Genomic DNA, 21989 nt, shown 5'->3' on the forward strand with positions numbered 1-21989 from the left:
ATTCTGTCTTATTAACTTATTTTTCTCCCAAAAACTCCCCATTTACACTATTGTCATGCCTAGCTGTGTAAATTGCACATGTGCCTATTTTTCCTTTCTATCACAATCTCCTTCTTTTGTGAAAATTGGTCTGGCCTCTATTGCTGCTAGCCTACATTTGGATCCCCCACTTAACCAAACACTCCAGTTCGAGCGAATGAGCGTGAAGTGTATAGACATGCATGACATCCACCTGGCGATTGCTCCCACCAGAATCTTTCCCCCTCTCTCTGGATACACACGTGTTGTGCATTCCACACATTGCCTCCCTTTGACTCATCAGTCGTATCAGAGCTGTCAGCACTGGGAGGAAGGAAGAGCCAAATACTGTACTGTATTCCTTTGAAGTTGAAGAGTGTGTTTGACGGCTGCGAAGGTCACATCTTTGCACACAATATGAACAGTTGCGTGAGAACGGAGTAGCTGGAGACTTATTCCAAGAATAAAAAAATCGAGGCTAACAAAAAGTAAAGCTGTCAACCCACAGCCACTTATGCAGATGAAATAGTCCATATTGTGGAGTCAAATCACCTCAGCGAAGGGATGAGTTCTGAAATCATCACTATTTGATGCAGGTGACAGAGCGAGCCAATGATGTCACATCAAGTACAACTTCAAAAGTTGTTTAGATACTCCTCAAAATTCTTTCCACGTAAAGGAAACGTGGAATGGAAACACTCCTTGCAGATGTCATATACAGTGGTAAATGCTTTCAAGAACTTCTTCAATGAACCCAGTCGTGGTTTACAGTTCATGCTAATGCACGGATAAAAAGACATGAATGAAATTTGGTAAGCAGACGAATGTTTAACTTTTGATGTCCTATTGATGTTACATTTCTTGTGGCAAATGGAAGAATAGTTTAAATTCAAGCTAAAAGTGGGATGTTGGGCTTTAAAATTGCATTTTATACATTTGCGCCCACAAACTCACCGACTCTGAAGGCTTGGCCCCAGTAACAGGAGTGTAGATCACCCGGTACTGCAAAACTGGGCCTGTGGCATGCTCCCAGCGAACGTTCAGGCTGTTGGTCGTGGGGTTGTACACCTGGATGTTCCTGACAGGTCGACGCTCCACTGCAGAGCCAAGAATGGTGGGTGGGAGGAATGTGGTTGAGGGCAGAGAGGGATCAAGATCAAGAAGTAAGAGGTCAGGGTCAAGAAGAGGTGAGACAGGAAGTCAAGTATGACGAGGGGATCGTGACAGAATGAAGTGATGACAGAGCAAAGTTGAAGTGTTTGTGCAGACAGATGGAGAGAGGATGAGACAAAACAGACTAGTCAGATATATACCAATAAACCACAGATGTCCCCTGAAGCCAAAAAACGTTTTGGGGGAAACTTCAGTGTCTATGCGAACATTAAATTACAAACACAAACCAGTTGAAACGCATTTCTTGACTCGCTTACTATTTGGTGGCCTGACCCCTGCGTTCCGCAGGAATCTTCATTGATCAAAATGCTAATGAATTCTGGACAACTCTATTCATCTAGTGCTACGGAAAAAGGTGGGGAAAGTCCTGCTTCTTTGCATTCATGTTACGGTACATAATTCGAGTCGAAAGCAGACTTGGAGCTCAACGGATGAACAGTGAAAATTGTGGACTATACTGCAGTGTCATTTTCATGTGTTATGATGTCCATAGTACCTGTTGCTACATGTTTTTCCAGAGCAACTACATCAATACATCCCATGGGGAAAAAACTAATTCACCTGTGTTTATCTTTAAGCTGTTGCTCAACAATACTGCTACCAACAGGAAACTTCCTGTCAGTGCCTTAAAGGTGAATGAAAAGGATTCACAAGGTGTATGAGCAGACGCACGCATTCAAAAATCCAAAGCACGTTTAGAGCTTTTGTGCCGCGCCTCCATTATAACCTCATAAACGCAGAGGGGGAAAAAACAGCGGGTTAAACACAGAGAGAGTACTTCCGTACTTTCACAGGCTGAAGATGGTTGCTTGCACCTCCTTTGAATTTTTAACGCCCAATAAATAGTGAATGGTTCAAGAAGATCCTGAAGTTGAATGAGATGGATTAACAGCACTGTAATTGACAATATAAGAACCGCGAAGGCAACAAAATGTGCACTATAAAAAGGCTGTTTGCGCAAGCATATGGTTGGACTCGTTGCACATAAAAGAAAACCAGTGAAAACAACCAACTATTTTAACAAAACGGAAATTATAGCAGGCACTTTTCGTGACCTTATTGAAGTGAGTCTAAGGCCATAAGAATATAAAGCTCTCTATTCATTTAAGCTCCCCCCATTTCCTTTTCCCTGAAGGAGAGCAATTAGTCAACGCTCCCCCTTCCCTGACACCCCAGGCCCACCATTATTGTGACCACCACCCTTCATTCCAACCAATAAATGGACAATATTACAGTAAAGAAGAGGAGGCACGATTATAAGACTGCCAGCTGAGGAATTCCTTCCTACGCAATCCCCCCGCAAAATGCTGACTCATTCAAGGGTGAAGGTTGGCGGTTTGAAGCAGACTGTAGCCTCGCTCCAAATTTCGCTGACTCTGCTGCTCATGTTTTATGATTGATCTACTGAGAAATATATGGCATACAATCAGTTTGTCGTGGTTTTTGTGATACTGTGAAATTGATTAATGAATTTTAAACTAGCTGCCCGAGAAGGGACTGTGGACTATGGATTCCGGTTTTGAACTAAGTAAAGGATGAGGTCTTTTTCTTCAGTCTTTCAGAGATGGAACTACAGTGTGCGTTTAACCAGGTTGGTGGAAGGTCCATTAGATGCTAGCCAACACATGCACATACATGGCAAATACATCTGTGTCAGTATGGTTGGTTACTTCATGAAGTAAATGCGATTGCTTCATCATTCAGTTGAAACATGATTTTAAAGCTGCAGTACTTGATATTCCACTATCTCTGATCATTTACATCAATTATTCTTTTTGTGTATTGTGACAAAAGCATTTGTCATCAAAATACAGCATAATACACACATTTGAACGTGCACGTGTGTGAACATCAAGAATTGCGGCTTAAAGGGAGAAAAGATCTGCTTCATGTTTTCTGAAGCATGGGTTGATGGATGGATCAGTGACTGCAATGGATGGATGATAAGATGAAATGATGTGTAAATGAATGATGACTGGATGATGGAATGAATTTCAAAAACAAGGAATTCTCAACCCTGGGTGGGATGACATGCGCACTTGAACTCTGTCATCAGCCATTAAACATGACTTTAGTGAGATGATTCCCATGAAGAGTGTTGGGATAAGCAGTAGAGTGACAAGCAAACAGATGAAGATTAAGCTGGACAGCGCTTCTAAAAACTGGCTGTGTCGGCATCAGCAGGGCCCTCTAGAGTTGGCCATGGGCTAAGTGCCTCCCATGATGATAACAATGATGATAATGATAATGATGACGACGATGATAATGATGACAATAATGATGACGACGATGGTGATAATGATGACGACGATTATGAGAATGATGATGATGATGATGATGTTGGACCAATGAACAACGGTGCAGATTGGTCATATAAATAAAGCATGCTTTCTCTTAAAAAGGAAAAACTGAACTTTCTCTTTGAAGTTTTTACTTACACGAACCACCACTCCCGGACACTATAGAGGCAAAAATAGAAAAGTATAATGGGTGCAGCCTTCATTGAATATTGTACTCAGAATATTTAGCAATGACTGATTTCACAAATACAAACTGTTAGGCGACAAGGATAAAAAAGGATTAAACTACTGGAAATGTATTTAATTTGACATTCTCGGGCTGGACTTACGTGTTTTGCCATTTTCCGACAGACGTTGTCCCTCTCCAGCAGAGTAAACGGGAACCACTGTCACAGTGTAGACGGTATCGGAATCTAGGTTCTTGAGCACTGTGTTGTATGTGTTGCCTGACACTTGGACCTGAAGGAGTGATAACAAAAAATACTTTAGGGAAAGATCTGACAAGAGGAAGCAATCTCATAAAAGTGGGGTAGGGGGAAAAAAAAGCAGGATCTGGATGAAAGTTTCAAGTCCTAGAATTTTCTTCTTCTATTAACATTCCAACCGTAATCATGATGCATCAATCAATTTTCTTTGATGCTTATCCTATTGGGGTCATGGCAGGGGCTGAAGCCTACCAACAGATTTAACTGTGAATGGGACTTGAGTCAGGGTTGATTGCAGCAGAGTGTTTGGCAATATTTCCATTCATATCTTTGTGAATAATGCATGACTTATGACAATATTCAGGAATATGCAAGACGTGTGCGTCATTGTCCATTGTACAAATAAATATGTGCAAACACATATTCACAAAAATGTATTGAAAACTCTTCCGCAATCTAAAAACCTTCCACAAATCTGGCAGACGTTTCTGAAAGGAGGCATAGCATACTGAATCTATTTTTTGAGCTTTCAACCATGCTAAAATGCAAATTCCTCACTAAACACACACACAAAGTGGTGTTTACCTACATTCGCCTATCTCGGAGTATTCCTGGTCTCTACACAACAGTCCATCCCATTCCAAGAAAACAACTTGGTCCTCACTTTCCCACGCCATGAAGTGAGGAGCCACCCCCGTACCGCCCCTGTAGACTAAACACACGCCCACTTTCTCAAGCAGTGAGTAGGACGCTTGACAAGCGTATCCAGGAAAGAGGCGCTATAAGTGTTTAACTCGGCCTCCTCGGCTGAAGCTCCACTGCTCTGAAATTTCACCCCCACCGAGCGCTCACCCGCGCAACTGTGTCCGATGAAGGCGCGCTCTAAATAAACACACGGCCACTTTCTCTGAGCAGACAGCGGGATGCCCAGCACATCCGTAAAAGTGGTGCTTTGAGCGGCCACCTCGCCCTGGGCGCCGGCCTCCCCGGCGACAGACCATTTAGCAGCTGTCTGATCGTCATTTCTCAGACATCTGCCTGGAGAACCTTGGCAAGTACAAAAGTAAATTGGCCGGGAGATAAAAGATGACGTAATATTAGCATTGATGCACTAACTTTAGCCTCGTTGCTAAGCAACATATGTCAGAAGTATTTTGGTGTATAAAAACTTAAACTTACTAGTTATACACACTATATAACTATTTACTCTTTGGTGGGTGATGCGCGCAGAAGCCAGCGTTAGGACGTCATAAAAGGGGCGCGACAGCCTCGCATGGAGAGACAGGGTTAGAGTGAACCAGGTGTCTTACTTCTGGGTTTGAAAAAATACATCATCGTATATCTACCTATAGTTTACAGACCTTGCAAAATTTTTATTCTAATGAGCAAATTTGGCTCTGAGACCCAGTGATGATTTGGTGGTATCGCCTCACTTACCATGTCTTTCTGGCCTCCAGCTGCAGGTTCATAAAAGATTCTATACTGTCGCACGTTGCCGTCAGCAGGCTCCCAGTTGACATTCAAGGTGCTGGTAGTGGGATCAGTGACGCGAAGGTTCCTGACACCACCCAGAGGCTCTGAGGTCAAAGCAAGCAACTCAATTACGAATGTAATAACATCATATTTAATTGTGATAGTCCTGGTTCTCATCCCAATTCAAATTATTTTTGCCACAACCCACACGTGCCTCCTTAACCATTGTAAAAAAAAAAATCATTAAAGATACTCCTGTCGATACTTGTTATTCAAAGTATAAATATCTTACTGGTCCTGCCAAGTCCAATCAGTTCATTGCTGACTCCTCGGGGGTAAACCGCCACCACACTGATAGAATATTCAGTGTCAGGGGTTAGCTTGGGCATGAAGAGATTGGTTTTCTTCCCTCCAACTTGGGCCTATTTGGGAAATAGTTGACATTTCAGGCATTGTTTTTTTTATATTTAAATGCAAAAATTCAAATAAGACAGTGACCCTATCAAATATTGACAGACAAAATGTAATATCATGTAAAAAGCAACAGAATATTGCCCGAGTTATAATATCGTGAGCTGACATTAACTTCCGGTTTTTCATCCATCCTTCAATGTCTTATTACGCAGCCAATTGTAAGGTAACCACATTTCATCAAATCCTAAAGAGGAAGGCAATCCATCTAGACGGCAAATCTAAGTAAAGCCATATGAGGCAAAGCCAAAGGTGCAGACAGCCTCTGAAAGAGAAAAGTCAGGCATAACACAGTGGGAAAATATTTTGTGTGGCACTCAAAACATATTTATGTGTAATAACCAGACTAGTGAAAAAAAAACTCACTCTCACATATGCCGTGCAGCAAAATGGAACGCAACATTCTCCGTATGCTGCTTGAATACATGCATGATTACAATTTTGAATTCCCTATAAAGCTGGATCGCAGAAGCAATGTCAACCAAGTGAAACCGAAAGGAAACTGCCATCCACTAAGACGTTCAGTCAGAGTGGCCATGACCAGCAGCACACAGTCTCCAGTGTTCGAAAACATTGAGGGAAAAAAAAACAAGACAAAACTCAGACGGGTTCCATCAAATTACGGTTGGCTTTTCCTGACAGCAGTTTAGGATATTTAGCTTAGAGTAAACTGGATTCATGCAGAACTGACGCTGCTGTGGTTGAGCAATGCACAAATATTGCTTGAAGGCGGCTCTGCTCTGAAGAAAACAACGACTGATTGAGTTAAAAATCAAGAAAGTCAATGTGACTACTTAGTTGTGGCTTGAATTTTGCCAAATAATAAAGTACGTGGACTGCCCAAATTTTAATCTATACATCCTTCCATGTTTACCCCACCTCTTTTTAACCCAACTCAAAAATAATCCAAATAAAGATCCACATTTGGATTGATTTTTGCTTCTTTTAACGCGTACACTTATGGATACAACCAAACACCCTTCATTAGCGGAGCTTCGTTTTCGACTTACCGTTTGGGTCCTGCCTCCGGAAGTGGGAACATAGGTGACCCTGTAATTCTGGACACGGCCTGGAGCTGGATTCCACCTGGCGTTGAGGGTTGTGATTGTTTCATTGTACACAACCAAGTTGGTAGGAGGGGCAAGAGGGGCTGAAGAAGACAAATATGACAATTACAACCATGTCAGTATGGTGGGTTATCCTACTAGGCGCAGATGTGTTGCTTCATGATCGCTTTTAAAGATGCTGTCCTTGATATTCCGGCCATTGACTGTGTTTATACGTCAATGAATCCAAATGTTTGAGTCATCAAAAAAGGATAACCAACATATTGGAATGTGCATGCTTCATATGGTACAAATATCAAGGATCGCGGCTTTAAAGGAGAAAAAATACTTATCCAAGGGATGGTATCTTTTCTGAAGCAGGGATGGAGTTTGGATTAAGTGATGGATGGACGGATGGATGGATGAAAAGATAGAATGACAACTAAATGAATGATGAATGAATCATGGAATGGGCTTCAAAAGAAGGAATTGTCAATTCTGTGTGGCACGACATGCACATCTGAAATCCGTCTTCAGCCATTTAACATGACTCTCGTTAAATCATTCTCAAGAAAAGTTTTGGGAGAAGCAGCAGGGCAACAAGCAAACAGACAAAGATGGAAATTGGACAGCACTTCAAGTAACTCGCTGTGTCAGCGGCAGCACAGCCTTGCTTGATAATGATGAAGGTGATGATGATGATGATGATGATGATGACAATGATGATGTTTGACCAATGAACAACAATGCAGATTGGCCAAAAATAATAAATCATGCTCTTGTCACTTTAAAAAGGAAAATCCGAATTTTCCTTTTGACACATTTACTTACACGGAACACTTCTCCTGGGCACTACAGAGGCAAAAATAAAAAGGTATAATGGGCGCACCATTGACAAAACCTTACACCAAGTCTCCACATTGGCATATTATCATGCAACTGGGCGTGAACATCGAATGCACGTTCATTTGTAATCATTTCAGTCATCTTACATGTCCTCTCAGTGCCAAGCAGGTCTTCGCTCTCAGACTCATCTGGATAGATGGCGGTGACTGACACATCATAGGGGGTGTCCGGTTCCAGGTTCTCAAGAACTTGGGTCGTCTCGTCACTGTTCAGAATGGACTGATGAGAAACAAAGAGCATGTGAGATAATTATTTTAAAATGTAATTATGGGGAAAAAATAAGACAAGCAACGAAATATACTTCCAGTTGCTTTTAAGAAACGTAAACAGACGTACATATTGGAAGTTGTTTTCTCCTTTTTTGTTCCAGCCAATGCGATAGAGCGCCACATCAGGCGCTCCATGCTCCCAGGTGGCTCTGAAACTGGTCTGAGTAACCTCTGAGAATCGAAGGTTCTTTGGAGCAGGAACCACGTCTACAAGATGGAATATTTGAAGTTAGGTTGACTTTTTGGGTTGTTGTAGTTGTGTTATATCTTCATTCTTACCAGTAATTCCTTCACCCAACATGGTGCGGCCAGGACCCTCATCGTAGATTGGAGTAACAGCCAAGCCGTACTCAGTCTGTGAGATCAGGTTGTCTAGTAGTGTACTGGTCCTTGATCCCCCCACTTCCAGCTGTAAACATTATTATTGTAAATCATTATTCCAAATTTCTAAACTGACTTCAGATTTTTGTTCATTTTTTTGCCAAGTCTTGCACAAGTTTCCAGTTTAACTGACTTTACTTGGAAGCCAAATCAGACAAAATGACATTTTTGTGTGTCTGTGTTTTGAGTGGCATGTTGTCGCTGAACGGGTAGGAATCCCATGATCCATAAAGCCAACGTTTTGCTACTTTCTGGCCAGAACGCTTTTTCCCCTACTCACTACATTTTTCATAATCAAACTGACAGGCCATGAGACACTTCCACATATGTTTCCAGAACAAGAATTTTCCCAAAAGGGAAAAGCAACCATGTACAATATCTATTCAACAGCACCATAACCCGTCTTAGACCCGAGTAAAACCAAACTGTCTTAACCTTTACATTAGACTCAAACAATTGGAAAATTTTCCGTGGTATTATTCGACCGAAAGAAAGACTTTAATCAAACTCACCTCCTTTGCTTCTCCCCCCTCAGGCTTGTAGGTGATGAGGTACTTGCGGACTGGACCAGGAGCAGCATCCCAAATGAGCCTCATAGTGCTATGAGTGATATCCTGGACCCTTAGTTCACCCACAGGTGGCAGAGGCACTGAAGAAAGGAACAGTAGGATAGTCAGGCATAAATGTTGGCCCAGCTGACATTTTCAGGATTTTGCTCGGTCAGAAATATCTGAATCGCGTCGGTACGTACAGGTGACTCCCTGTTGTGTCAATGGCTGACTGGCTGCCTCTCCATGTAGGGCCAAGAGGGATACTGAGTAGGCTGTGTTGGGGGATAATTTCACCAACTGGACATCAGTTGTAGCACTCCCCACTGTGATCTGTGGGAAAACAACACACGGTTGGGGGTAAAAGTGAAGAAATGACCAAAGTCAGACACCAGTGGCGCACATTTGGTTTCACTGTTTTGAGCACCAATTCTGACGCTCCCTCAGCCGAGTGAGATCATACATGATCACACCCACCTTTCTGTAACAATGTTACTTTTGTATTTCTCTTTTCCTTGGAGGCAATACTGGTAGCTGTGTAAAAATATGACTTCACTTTGTTGCATGTGTTTTTTGTCAAAAACTGCTCCCGAGTGTTAAGCACCGCATTTGGATGTACTTTGCTTTCAAAACTGCCGACAATATAATGAGTTTGTATGTTTGAAATAGCATGATATCAACATCTGAAAGGCACTTACCTCCTGTTCAACTGTAGGCTCCGTGGCATTAATGGCATTGTAGAGCAACATATAACCTGTAGCACCTGGTACCGGCTCCCATCTCACTCTCATTGTGGTCATCTGCTCATCAAAGATGTCCATCCTTCTCACACTCGGCAGGGGCACTGCAGAGTAAATAGTCAAGAATTATAATCATTCAAAATTCTCATGGGCAGAGTCTTGCTTTAATGGTGTCGCTACATTGCATTTTATTGGCACCAACAAATCTTGTTTTTCTCCTACAGAGCCAATTAAACACTTAAGAAACTAAGAAGTCAACATGAGGTTCATACCACATGGCAAGTATGAAAAGTAAGTTGTCTGTAAATGCATTTAATGAAGATTTATTAGTCATTTTGCAGCCATATCACTTTGGGGGCTGCAATAAATTGTCATTTTTGGATTAACTGCATATGAGGACTGGAGTGCCAATAGAAAAAAAATAAAATAAAATAGTCCTTCCGACCATAACTTTGGGCCAACTGAAAGTTCTGCTATGAGTGACATAAAATCGAAATCTAACATCCCGTGCATGTGCAAGCATTTCTAGCTCTGCTTTCTCAAGTAGAGTTGTTCAAGTGAGGCAAGGTCAGCTTGGTAAAATATTTGTGGCTTGGAAGCATTTAACTCAGGTTAAAAGTTTCCAAGACGTCAATAAATAAAAATAAAATGTTTCAATCAAGTCCAAAACGTTTTGTAAGGAGTTTGCATCTTCTCCCTGCGCTAGTGTGGCTTTTTTCTCAGAGTACTCCGGCATCCTCCCACATTACAAAAACACGCATGTAACGTTAATTGAAGACTCTAAAATTATACATAGCTGTAAATTTGAGTGTGAACGACTCTCATGAGGACAAGCGGTAAAGGAAATGGATGGCCACATTCGAATCACAGTTAAAGACATCAATTAACATGTACTCTCGCTACACATTTGATTCACTGATGGTGACTGAGGCAAAAGCAAATGTTTTTTAAAATGAAAAGACTCAAAGGACAGGGGCAGACTACTTAAATTCATTGATCTCAAAGAAAAAAAATCTGAATTCTGCCCTTCTGAGGATAAGTGGTTTGGATAATGGATGGACGGTTTCACACAACATGGCCAAAACTATGTGGATAAAAGTCTAGTGAGCCTTTCTTTAATGTTGATGTTATTTGGCGATGCCTATCAAAATTTACATTCCCACTAGAAACGCTAACCATAAATGGATGCTTAAAAGTCTCTTTAATCAAACACTACATGCCGAGTAGAAAACCAAAACCTACATGTAGTCTCGGCGCCCTTCAGTGGCTCGCTGATCTCTTCTCCCACCACAGAGTAGACGTTAACCAGGTACTCAGTCAGAGGGTCGAGACGCTGGAGGACCAATGTGTTCTGAGTCCCATCCACAAGCACCTAATAACAGAAAGGATAATATACATTTGGCATCTATTGTATATTTCACACATTGGTGCACATGCTGATTAATCTCTACTAGGGGAGTATTTGTACACAGGAGGTAGTAGAACGAACAGCTAACCTTTACAGTCATCGACAGCATGTACAATGAGATTCACTCCACAAATTATGATGATAAAATAAAGATGTGTTCTGTTTGACACCGTCAGATAACTATTAATGGAACAATACATTTATAATTGCAATCACAATAGGAAATAAATAAATACGGGTAACAGTTTGTCCATGGCAATCAGAAATAATCATACTTTTTCCGTTTGATGTACTTGAGAATTTGATATTTGATAAATTTGGGCCTTATATGTGCAGGTATCATGTACTTATTATAAATGAACATTTTTAATTATTTTATTTTTCCAGTGCTGCCATTGTTCATGAAGTCATTATGTTTTCTATTCCATATTGAGACCCGTGTGTTCATGTTTCCAAGTCCTGTGTCCCATCATAATGTTATTTGACATCTATTCAGCAGGGGGCCAATCCAAACAGGAGGTTGAAAATTGAAGTTTTTGCACAGTAGGCCATTAAACTCTGAAACAGCGGACCATTACATACAGTACTTTAGGCCAAACGTCTCTCAATACCTCTACTCGAGGGAACGGCACTTAACCTTTATGTGTTTTGAGAACGAAATATTGCCTTCATTTTTGTTGGTCCAACAGTGATATAGTTACCTGTTGTGCGATTCCTGATTCAGACACATATTCCACCCGGAATCTTTCCACTGGGTCCTCAGGGGGTGTCCATGTGGCTCGGAAAGAATTGTGAGTCACCTCAGATGTTACCAGATTAGTTGGCGCATCGGGCGCACCTCCTTGAGCAGACGGAAAGTGCAAGAGAAACCGTCACGGTCAGCATTATATGCGTACAAAAGTTGTTTCCGACATGTGTTACCACCAGCAAATTCTCATGAACTGGAAAGTCGCAACTTGCTGCAACCAGAGCCAATTTTCAACTCTTAAATTTGATTAAGTTGCCAGCATTTTAATTAGAAACAGGGAGGCATGAATAAAATGACATTGCATTTGCAGTTATTTGACTCATTTGCTGCTTCTACTTTGCACTTATAGTAAGCCAAATACCCTTTTGATAAAACTTATGGGACTTCTTGCCATAACACAAATTACAGGAAATGAAGATGGAAAAGCAAATGGAATTGAAGCAGATTCCAATCTCCCTACAAGATTTTGGAATGCGTCTGTGGGAATCTTTTTCCACTCATCCAGAAGAACACTTGAGGTCAGAGATCGCTGATGTTGGATGAGAGGCCCTGGCTCACAATCTCTGTTCTTATTCATCCCTAAGGTGTTTTATGGGGGTTGAAGTCAAAGCTCATAAGGTCTATACAGATACTCATCCACGCATGGCTTAATGAAGCTTGCTATGTGCATTGGGGCACAATCATATTGGAACAGATAAGGGCCTGCCCATGTTCCCATAAAGTTATGTAGAAGAATGCTAAGTTCGAGAACAGTGGTGCCCAACTATTGGTCCGTGGGCCACTTTGGACCGGGCCAAGCAGATGAAAAAAAAAACTACTTGCGGTTAACACATGCCAAGATGCGAATTGTCTCAGTCGCATTACGCTAATATTAAACACACTTACGAAGCCCGCTTGTCACACAGCACAGCGAGCACACGCCCTACCATCCCCTCCTCCCCCGATCGTCACACAATGCCGCCAGCACCCGGTCCACAAACGTTATGGAGTTGTATGAACCCGATAACAGCGTAAAAAAAAGGTTGGGGACCACTGTTCTAGAATGCCTTGGGATCAATTAATCAATTACAGGGAATCAGGGGTGCAATTATCATGATATAGCATCTATTCAAAAAATTCTGTCACAGAATCAGCTCTGAAAGTTGATTTGACACTAATGTAAACTTATACACACCTGCTCCCTTTACACTGTTACAAAGGTTATCAGTTAGCCTGTCCACAATGTCCAGCAAGAAGGAGAAATCGGCCACATTGTACATGTGAATGTCATCCGGATCCGTGGCGATGGACCTAAGCTCATTCGCATCAGCGTTCTTTACACCTGAAATAAAATATAGAAGAGAGTGACTATCATGGTAGCAATGTCAGTTATCATCATTATCATGTTCTATGCAAAATATATTTACCGATGGCATAGAGCTCAATGCCCTCGTCGCGCAGTCTCTGAGAGTTGACAATGACATCATCCTGGGACTTGCCATCAGTGATCAGCACACCAATTTTGCGAGCATTGGGTCGCATGCCAACGTTTTCTTTGAAATTGTTCTGAAGCAAGTAGTTCAAAGCCAGACCTGTGGGAGTTAATACGTGGATGTTTTGTATCAATGGATTTCTTAAATGCATTTTTTCCCCCATTCATTTATTTTGAATGCACAAACGAAAGTACCGGTCAAGGTGTTTCCGCCCTTGTAGGGAAGGTTCGAGATTGCATCCAAGAGCGATTCCCTGGTTTGGTGAGCATCCAAATGCCATTCAGTCTTTGGGTCTCCACTGTACTGAGCAAGACCTATTTCAACCAGAAATTTTCATTAGACAACCAATCACAACTTTAATATTCCTTCTTTCGTCCGCTGGCGAGACTCACCAATTTGCACTCTTTTGGGGCCGATGTCAAAAACTCCAACCATACGAGCGATGAAAGAGCGAATTGTCTTAAAGTTGAGACGTCCGATACTCCAGGAGCCATCGACAAGGAGCACAATGTCAGCCTGGGCACTCGTCTTACACATCACATCTGAGAGGGCAAAGAGTTCACTTTCTTCATTGGATGACATTTCAGTTGAATTGCAATTGCTCGTGCGTGATAACGTTATTCATCAAAATGTAAATGGAGAAGAATGATTGTGTTGATTTAAGATATGGAAGTGGTAAAGAAAAGAAGGAAATGAAAGAATATATCTGCAAACATAACCCAAAAAGTGCAAATATCTCCACAAACAGGCAGTGAAGTGCCTAATATTTCATCCTTCTCTGAGGACTTCTTTTTTCAGCAAGCATTTATTTTCCAGGTGTCGAAATGATTGTCCTCTCGTCTTGCTGCATGTCAGGGCAGTGTCTCTTGGCTGTGGTTTTCTTGCATCTGTGCGTTCATCCCAGGGGCAAATCAGGAGAATAAAGTCATAACAGCCCGTGACATATCAAAGGCTGAAGGAACTCCCTTGCCCTCCTTAGCAGCCAGGTAACATTCAAATGTTGTCTTCCAACTGTGCGCTGGAATCCTCAGCACCTAAAAGGAGACTGCAGATGTGCAACTGGCACGGGCAGAAGCTGCACTAACTGCCACTGTCTGGAACTGAACACAGGTTACATATTTGGTTTACAGACCCACCCCTTTAAAAACAAAATGAAAAATCAAAACCTCACAACAAACAAGCAGATGTCAAACAAAGAGACGTGATAAAAGTGGGAAAAACTTCTAAGCTGTTTCAGGTGCAAAAATGAACATTACTGTACTGTAGTGTATGTCTTCCAGAATAGATTTGTTATTAGCTTTTCAAATGCTTGGAAGTAGACCGTTTTTTATCTATCTCCTTATTAGGGATGACCTGGTCAAACTTGCCGTTCATGCTCCTTTGAAACACGTCAGTTTTCCTTTACACTGCTCATAAATGAGTGCCGCCCTCTGACTCAGAAAGTAATAAAATATTTTGAAATCTAAATAAATGACGTATGTACACATCAAGTCTGCAAATGGGCTGGAAATTGAAGGTGGAATCCCAATATGACACACTGCACAGAGCAGAAAAGTCTTGAATGATGTGGCACTACTGTCGAAGTGACTCATTCGTTTTTATTTCACTCCAATGTCAGATAGTAGACCAGTAAGTAAAGTTACCTGCTAGTTCAACAGGAGGTGGCTCAGGTCCACTTGTGAGTGTGGTTTTCTCTTCTCCAGCCAATGGCATACTTTCTCCTCCCTCAAACACGCCAAACACATTCACTGTGTATTTGGTGTCAGCTCTAAGAATACAAAGAAATCAGCAATTCATAATGTCATATAAAATACACAAGATGGTTCTTCAAAAGTGACAAAATGTACTGCTACCTTAACTCCTCCAGTACCACGGTGTTGTCATAGGGGCCAACTAGAAGCTCTCCCAGATCAATATCATCTTCTGCGGGGTGGAAAGTGACTTTGTAACCCTTCACCTCACCAGGCGCAGGGTCCCATGTTACACGGAAACTGGTCTTTGTTGGTTCTGAAGTCTGGAGATTCCTGGGACCTTTATAGGGGGTCACTGGTAGGGAGAGAGTTGCAAATGTTTCATTTATTCTATTTTAACTCTTGCTCTGAGAATGGGGCTATATAATTACATTTTACTTATTATAGACATATACTTACAAAAACAAAGCAGGAAAACTAAACCAAAACTAGCACAATGTATTAATAAGAAAAGACTTTTCCATTTTACAAGGTTTGTCAGAAACATTCCGGGGCTGGTGTCCCAAATTGCTGATGCTCTCCTCGGACTACTAAAAGTCATCACTTTTCACCTATTTTCAACACTTAAGATTGTTAAAAAATAAAAAAAATCAATAAAAACAAATGTATATATTCACACACTTGATCACTAGTAGAGAGTTGTGAAAAAATAAATAAATAAAATGACCAACTCGCGACATAGGAGGTTTTGGCCAGACGCCAGCTACATATTTCAGACCCAAACTATGAGTTTTCCTCTTGAGTGTAATTGCCCTGCAGTATATGCTGTAACTGGAAAGCTCAGCTTTCTGGACATTTTTTCACATGCTTTCATATACATATCCTGTGTGCCAAGTCGTTACGCAGTGAGCAGCTGAGTGATAATGACATCAATGAGACCAGACTTGCTAGGAATCATGGATCTTTAATAATCCAGAGAGCAATTGACTGAGCCTTTAGTGGAAGAGTCCGACGTCAATGCTCAAGAAAGGAAGATAGTCAAATAATCTTTGATGTGTCGGTCAATATTTTTTAATAGTTTTTTTTCTGGATTATGTTGACATTTACCCCGCATTTTTTATATATATAAAATGTCGATTGAATGTTAATCAGCATTTTGTGAAGAATCTTTGGTGTTTGTAAAAATACATAAATAAATGAATACAAATGTTTTAATTAAATCAAGGAACCACTCGGGCCACTGGCTGCAATTGTCCATCCCTGACTAAGATAGGTCTTCAGTGTCAGGCAGAAATCTCCAAATTTGAATCCAAAAATCCAAATTTGATCAGTTTAATGTTTCTCATAAATCAGTAGTATTTGTCAGTGCACACGTGGTCAGTACTTTTCCCAAATTATTAAATAACCAAAAATGGTGGAAGTAACTTGACACAAATCTGTTAACTGTATTGGACCTTTTAACTTTCTGAGAAGTGCTGAAAATTCCACATCTTCCTCTCCTGAAAGGAGTCTGACAAAATTACATCTCCTCAAGATTGAAAGTCGCGACAAGTAATAAATCCACGATTGGCAATAACAAGTGAAAGTTGTTAAGTTGGATACATTTAAGTAGGACTATGTTGTTAATAACTGATAGCTCTAATTCTTCATTGCAGACGGAAACTTGTCAGCCAAGTCTGCATGCAGATTAATTTCGCTGTGTTGCATCACTCATGGCTGTTGGACCTTTGAAGTAAACTCTTGGAAGATGATCTAAACAAAGGCAGTAGCTTTTGTTTACTATTAAATCATTTCCTCTTGGTTTGCCACAGACTTTGATGGGCATCGCTGGCGGCAATAACAGTGATAAGTAATAAATTGGATTTTTTTTCTGACTTAAACTAGCAATTGAACTCAGGCCATATCAAAACATTCTGGAATCGGATAATGATTCCTGAGAGTTCGGATAAAACATGACCAACATGAAGTCCAATTTATATTAAAAATCAATAAATTCATCAAATTTAACATGCTTAAAAAGTTCCTCAGCAAGAGGTCACAATACTGTCTATAACTCCACTTGTTAATATTTTGCTTAACATGTTATGAGAAACATGCAGAGGAACATTGGGGTACTGGGATTAAGACCAAGTGATGGACCAACTTACATGTTGTTCCTGCGCCTTGTCTTGCTTTGCCCTCACCGGAACGGTATACCGGCACAACAATGATGTCATAGGTGGTGAGGGGAGTAAGGCGTCTCAACACTGTGGTGGTATTGCCACCGGGCGCCTTGGCTGCCAGCTGGCGCCCTCCAGACTGCGGTTTATAAGTAACACGGTAGTTAACCACATTTCCAGGTGCTGGCTGCCATGTCACCTTCATGCTCTTCTCGGTCTCCTCTGAGACAGAGATCACTCTGCCAGCATCCGAGACTGAAGGGAAGAAAAACAAAAAACACTTGTGGTTAAAATGAGGGAAAGGATGAATTGAGTCTGATGGAAAATGCAGACCAAGTTCAGATTCAAATGTGCGCTAAGTGTGTGCTTAACAGCTTGTGTTTCCGCACCTTTGGAAACATAAGCATCATGGCTGTGCTGATGGTAAGGAAACTAAACATCAGTATGTCAAAGTCTTTCATCTGGATATCTACTTTGTTACATGATTGATTACACTTAGCCTGTTGTCTTTGGACTGGATGCTTGAGAGTTGCACAGGACTTGTTGTCCATAGCAGAAAAGAGCAAGAATACATTTGAAAAAAAATATTCATGCTATTTCACGGCTAAAGAAGCATTGCTTCATTAGAACACAAAAACAAAACGGAGACGAAAGAGCAATTTGTTTTTTCAACTGAAACGTGTCCTTTCAGCAGATCATAAGCAGAATGCTAAATCAAGCTGGTATAAAGTCATCAAAAATAGTTTGTAAATTGAAATTTAAAAAGCTGCTTGGAAAAAAAAAAGGTGGAGTTGGGGATAAAGTGACTGAGAGTTAGAAAGAGAAAGTTAGTGAAATCAAAATAATGGACTTACTATCAGTGGTTTCCTCCCCATTCAAGGGCTGACCTTCGCCATGACCATAAACAGCATACACAGACACTTGATAACGTGTCTCTGGTGTGAGACCCTCCAAAATAGTGGACGTGAAGTCTCCTGGAATTGTCTTTTCTCCAGACTCCCCGGAGAACATAGACTGCCAGGTAATCCGGTACTGACGAACTTTACCCGGGGCCGCGACCCAAGACACAATAAAAGTTGTGTCTGTTGGATCTTTGGTCACTAGGTCTCTGGGTGAACCAAGTTCTGTGGATAAATTCAGAGATATGTTTATACGTCAATAAAAATACAGTAGTTGGATACATTTTCAGCTATGTTTATTGGTTTATTCCCTCTATTGGAGCACAAAGATAGAAAACTGACTCTGGGGAATTCGAGTGTCAACATCCAATCCAAACAATAAACCATCATTGATCTGTCTTTCCTTTAACCCTGCAGGATCTGCACTACACTGTGACCTTCTCCTTTTATAATCTGTTGGAGAAATCTGCTAAACTCATCACAAATTGCATATCTTACGCACTTCTACTTGCAGCACTTTAATTTTCCACAAACTAAGGGAACACGATCCACGATTCCACAATTGCAGATGTTGCACTACCTCATGTCCTCACTCGTTTTACAGCTTGGGGATTTTGTTGGTGGTGTTTCATGAGGATCAGCCAGATGTTGAGTGGTGAGCCCATGTTGAGAGTCTCACCACTTCCACCTGGCTGAAACATTGACAAGCCGGAACAACCATGTGCCCTATGACAAATCTTTTAAAAGGCCTTTATCCCTTCATGCTGGAGCTTAATGACGGAGTAGTTTAGCTGGGTGGTCACTGCTAATCACATTTATCAAACCTCATGGAAAACAAAACGTGAGCTGTGACTCCCAGCATAAGAAGCTAAGAAGCAGCCACTGTGTCTAATTTATTGCGCTTTCTTAGCATCCCATCCATCCATTACTGAGGGCCTGGAAAGCGATCTGAACAAAAATAAGAGCAGAAGATGTTCCAGCCAAGCAGAGTGATCGGCACCTTGAGAGTAGACTTCAGAGATGAGGAGTTCCAGAATTTGAGCACCTTGAAAACAGTCAAGGCTGCACATACCATAGCCAGACCATCACAATAACTAGAGAACCTGTGCCAAAAAAACGGCAAAACATAAACGTGACTGACTGTTCCGGCTGTGAGTGAACCGTGGGTGAAGGGAAGGAACACAGGATGATTACCTTTGCAGACAGTGGCCCACTTTTCAACATTTGCGCACAAGTGTGAAGGGGCCACTGCAAAAGGTAAAGGACGCATGCATGAAACACATGGTTCACAGATTTAGCATAAACGAAGTCTGAATTTTACCGCTCTGAAAAGCAAAAGACAGCTATCGTAAATCAAATCATGGGCATTCCCGGTGTGAATAATTGTATGCTAACGGATAACTTCACACAAAAGCCTAACCCACGTTCATAAAACCTGATATGACGCAACTAAATAATATCGTAAAAGCTTTCTCCGTTGGGTGTGTGCTGGCATAACCTTGACATTTGTAACTAAAGACACCTAAAGCTCCTTATCGAAACAAAGAAAGAGCATCCACAAAAAATGTGCCAGCATTATCTCATGCACTAATAATTACCTTAATTATTTCAAATGCCATTAGGCCCCTGAACTGTGGACTCATCTCCGGCACCAAGTTCTGACTTGCGGAGTCTTCACTTTTTCGAAGTTGACAGTCACATCGCAGCTCGGCAGGTCACCCTTACTTTCGCTTACCTCTTCACTTATTACTTTAATGATAAGCATCTGAAACTCAATTATGACTTCATTTTCCAAGCTAGACTAATGTAGTCAAACAATGAGCCAGCAGCGTCACAAACAGAAACTTCCATTAGAAATGGATTTACTGCACATGCAACTAAGAAGGAACTTCTGAGAATAGTATCATGGACTGTAAATTACAGAAACCAAACAAATATGGTATAAAACGAGAAAGGCAACTCAATTTGATGCCAAGCATCTTGATAGTGACCAATGATGCGCTTGAAGGTCTGAATACATGACCTCCCAAAATACAGTCGGAGCTCTGAATCGTCCAGGACACCCTGAAGCATTTTCTCAATGCAACACTCCTTTCTTTTTATTTTCACTCTCCCAGGACCTTGGAATTCATTTGCCCCACCCTTGAGACAGCAACTTTCTAATGTTTCCATTGGTAACATCTTCCATTGTGGACAGAACTGCCTCTTTATAAGTAAATATCAGTGTTTGTTCATGGTTGAAAGGCGCATTTCATCATCCCATATGCGGCTGCACCTGGTGAGTGTGCTGCCCTCTTAGACCTTTCAGAGTAACAATTCTGCCTACCCTGTGGTTTCTGTGTTGGCTAGCGCCATATGGGCTTAGCTATAAGAGCTTGCTTTGTGTAAGCCACCTACACGGACTTCGCAGGGAGGGTCACTCAAAGCAAGTAACCCCTGAAGACAATGAGATCAGTGTTCAGAGCATGCTGAGATCATGATAGAGTTCTTAGAGCCGCCTAAACAAACTGCTTTGTCATCAGGCCTTTTCCTATGGGGGTGTGCAGCTAGTGACAGCACACATTTGACTCGTCGAAGTTAACTCTATGATGTCTTCATTTTGCTCGAGAGGGAAATTTGTTTGCATTGAACATTACACAAAAATAAACCGTAGCACATCCAACGGCATTTGGGCTGGAGCAGCATGATTGTGTTGTCTAGGAAAATGACATTTTTACATTGTTGATACAATTGTTAGGAATGCAATGGAAGCACATCATGTCATCATTAGTTGAAGGTTGAGGACATTTATTGCAGGGCTACTCATCGTTTCATTTTAATAAACGACATTCATCAAATTATGGTATGATGAATTAAAATGTAAATTTTTATCAAGTCTCATTTTAAAATAGAATTGCATACAATTGCATTTTCACTTTAGCTCAACAACAATGAAGCCTCTGTTGCATGTGTCCTCACAGCAGAAAGCTATGATGACTGTTCTCACTGGCAAAACGCAGACTTTTTTTTGCCCTACCTTTACTTTAATACACAATTTAATGGAACTGACATTCTTCTCTGCTGGAGACAATGCCTTACTTGTTGTTCATAATTCCACAACACTTTGGCCATTCTGGTTCTAACTAATCATGCCATACTTTTTTTTTAACTTTCCATTCTAAGGTGCTGGGCTTACATTCTCGGGCACTCTTAATATCTCAAAAACTCTCTTACAGTATTAAACTGCATATGAATATTAATGAATACATATATGTTCTACTGTACTGTAGACAGTGACTAGTATAGAGCACATATGGCGCACAACTGGCAGACAAACCAAAATGTAACAAGATCAGAGTGCATGCGCTCTGCTCCAAGCCATTCATATTATCCAGGTTTACAAGCACCTCAACACACACTCACAGATTTCCTCCTCATCACACCTACAGCCTGTGCCACAATAATTAGGTCCAGTACTGCATTCCAAGAATTACTCTCATAGCTCATTCAAAAAAAAACAAAAAAAAAAAAACAACTCAAGACTAAAATTGTAAATTTGCTGCACGGCTCCTGTGGCACTGAGTTTGATCATGTATTTTTACAACAAGCAGCATTGATTTGTTGAGCCCACAATCCTATTGGCTATGTCTCAAGTCTTTCACACACTCTCAGAGGTGTCGCATGGGCTAGAGAGGGTGACGACCTTGGTGTGCAGGGTGGTGGCCGGTAGAGGGTAAGCAATTTAGATATCAGAAATCTGAATACTGCGCAACAGGAGTAAAAGTAGTAGTAATAGTAGTAAAAGTAGCAGTGGATGTACTACGGTTTGAGTAAAAAATAAATAAATAAATAAATCAAAAGAATAGCACTACTTTTAAAAGTT

The 21989-nt window shown here is 41.1% G+C and overlaps 1 protein-coding gene across 4 annotated transcripts in view; it reads right to left on the reverse strand.

The window, feature by feature from the left end:
- col12a1a (collagen, type XII, alpha 1a) overlaps positions 1-21989 on the reverse strand; it is a 51511-nt gene that overhangs the window by 19618 nt on the left and 9904 nt on the right. For 2 of the 4 annotated variants that reach the window (XM_088319308.1, XM_088319332.1), the window contains exons 14-36: positions 18083-18352; positions 17217-17483; positions 15232-15424; positions 15022-15146; positions 13771-13920; positions 13573-13692; positions 13313-13477; positions 13081-13227; positions 11860-11999; positions 10993-11122; positions 9709-9854; positions 9214-9343; positions 8975-9111; positions 8361-8490; positions 8149-8288; positions 7899-8031; positions 7738-7758; positions 6871-7010; positions 5682-5811; positions 5354-5493; positions 3821-3950; positions 3630-3650; positions 973-1115 (exon numbers count right to left, since the gene is read on the reverse strand). In XM_088319308.1, coding sequence (XP_088175434.1) covers positions 973-1115; positions 3630-3650; positions 3821-3950; positions 5354-5493; positions 5682-5811; positions 6871-7010; positions 7738-7758; positions 7899-8031; positions 8149-8288; positions 8361-8490; positions 8975-9111; positions 9214-9343; positions 9709-9854; positions 10993-11122; positions 11860-11999; positions 13081-13227; positions 13313-13477; positions 13573-13692; positions 13771-13920; positions 15022-15146; positions 15232-15424; positions 17217-17483; positions 18083-18352 — 3248 coding nt within the window. The remainder of the gene's footprint in view (positions 1-972; positions 1116-3629; positions 3651-3820; positions 3951-5353; positions 5494-5681; positions 5812-6870; positions 7011-7737; positions 7759-7898; positions 8032-8148; positions 8289-8360; positions 8491-8974; positions 9112-9213; positions 9344-9708; positions 9855-10992; positions 11123-11859; positions 12000-13080; positions 13228-13312; positions 13478-13572; positions 13693-13770; positions 13921-15021; positions 15147-15231; positions 15425-17216; positions 17484-18082; positions 18353-21989) is intronic. The other 2 variants (XM_088319324.1, XM_088319315.1) reach the window with 2 other exon arrangements.

Source organism: Idiotropiscis lumnitzeri, chromosome 1 (genome assembly GCF_059441095.1).
Source record: "Idiotropiscis lumnitzeri isolate Australia: NSW breed Sydney's pygmy pipehorse chromosome 1, RoL_Ilum_1.0, whole genome shotgun sequence".
NCBI classification, from domain to species: domain Eukaryota; kingdom Metazoa; phylum Chordata; class Actinopteri; order Syngnathiformes; family Syngnathidae; genus Idiotropiscis; species Idiotropiscis lumnitzeri.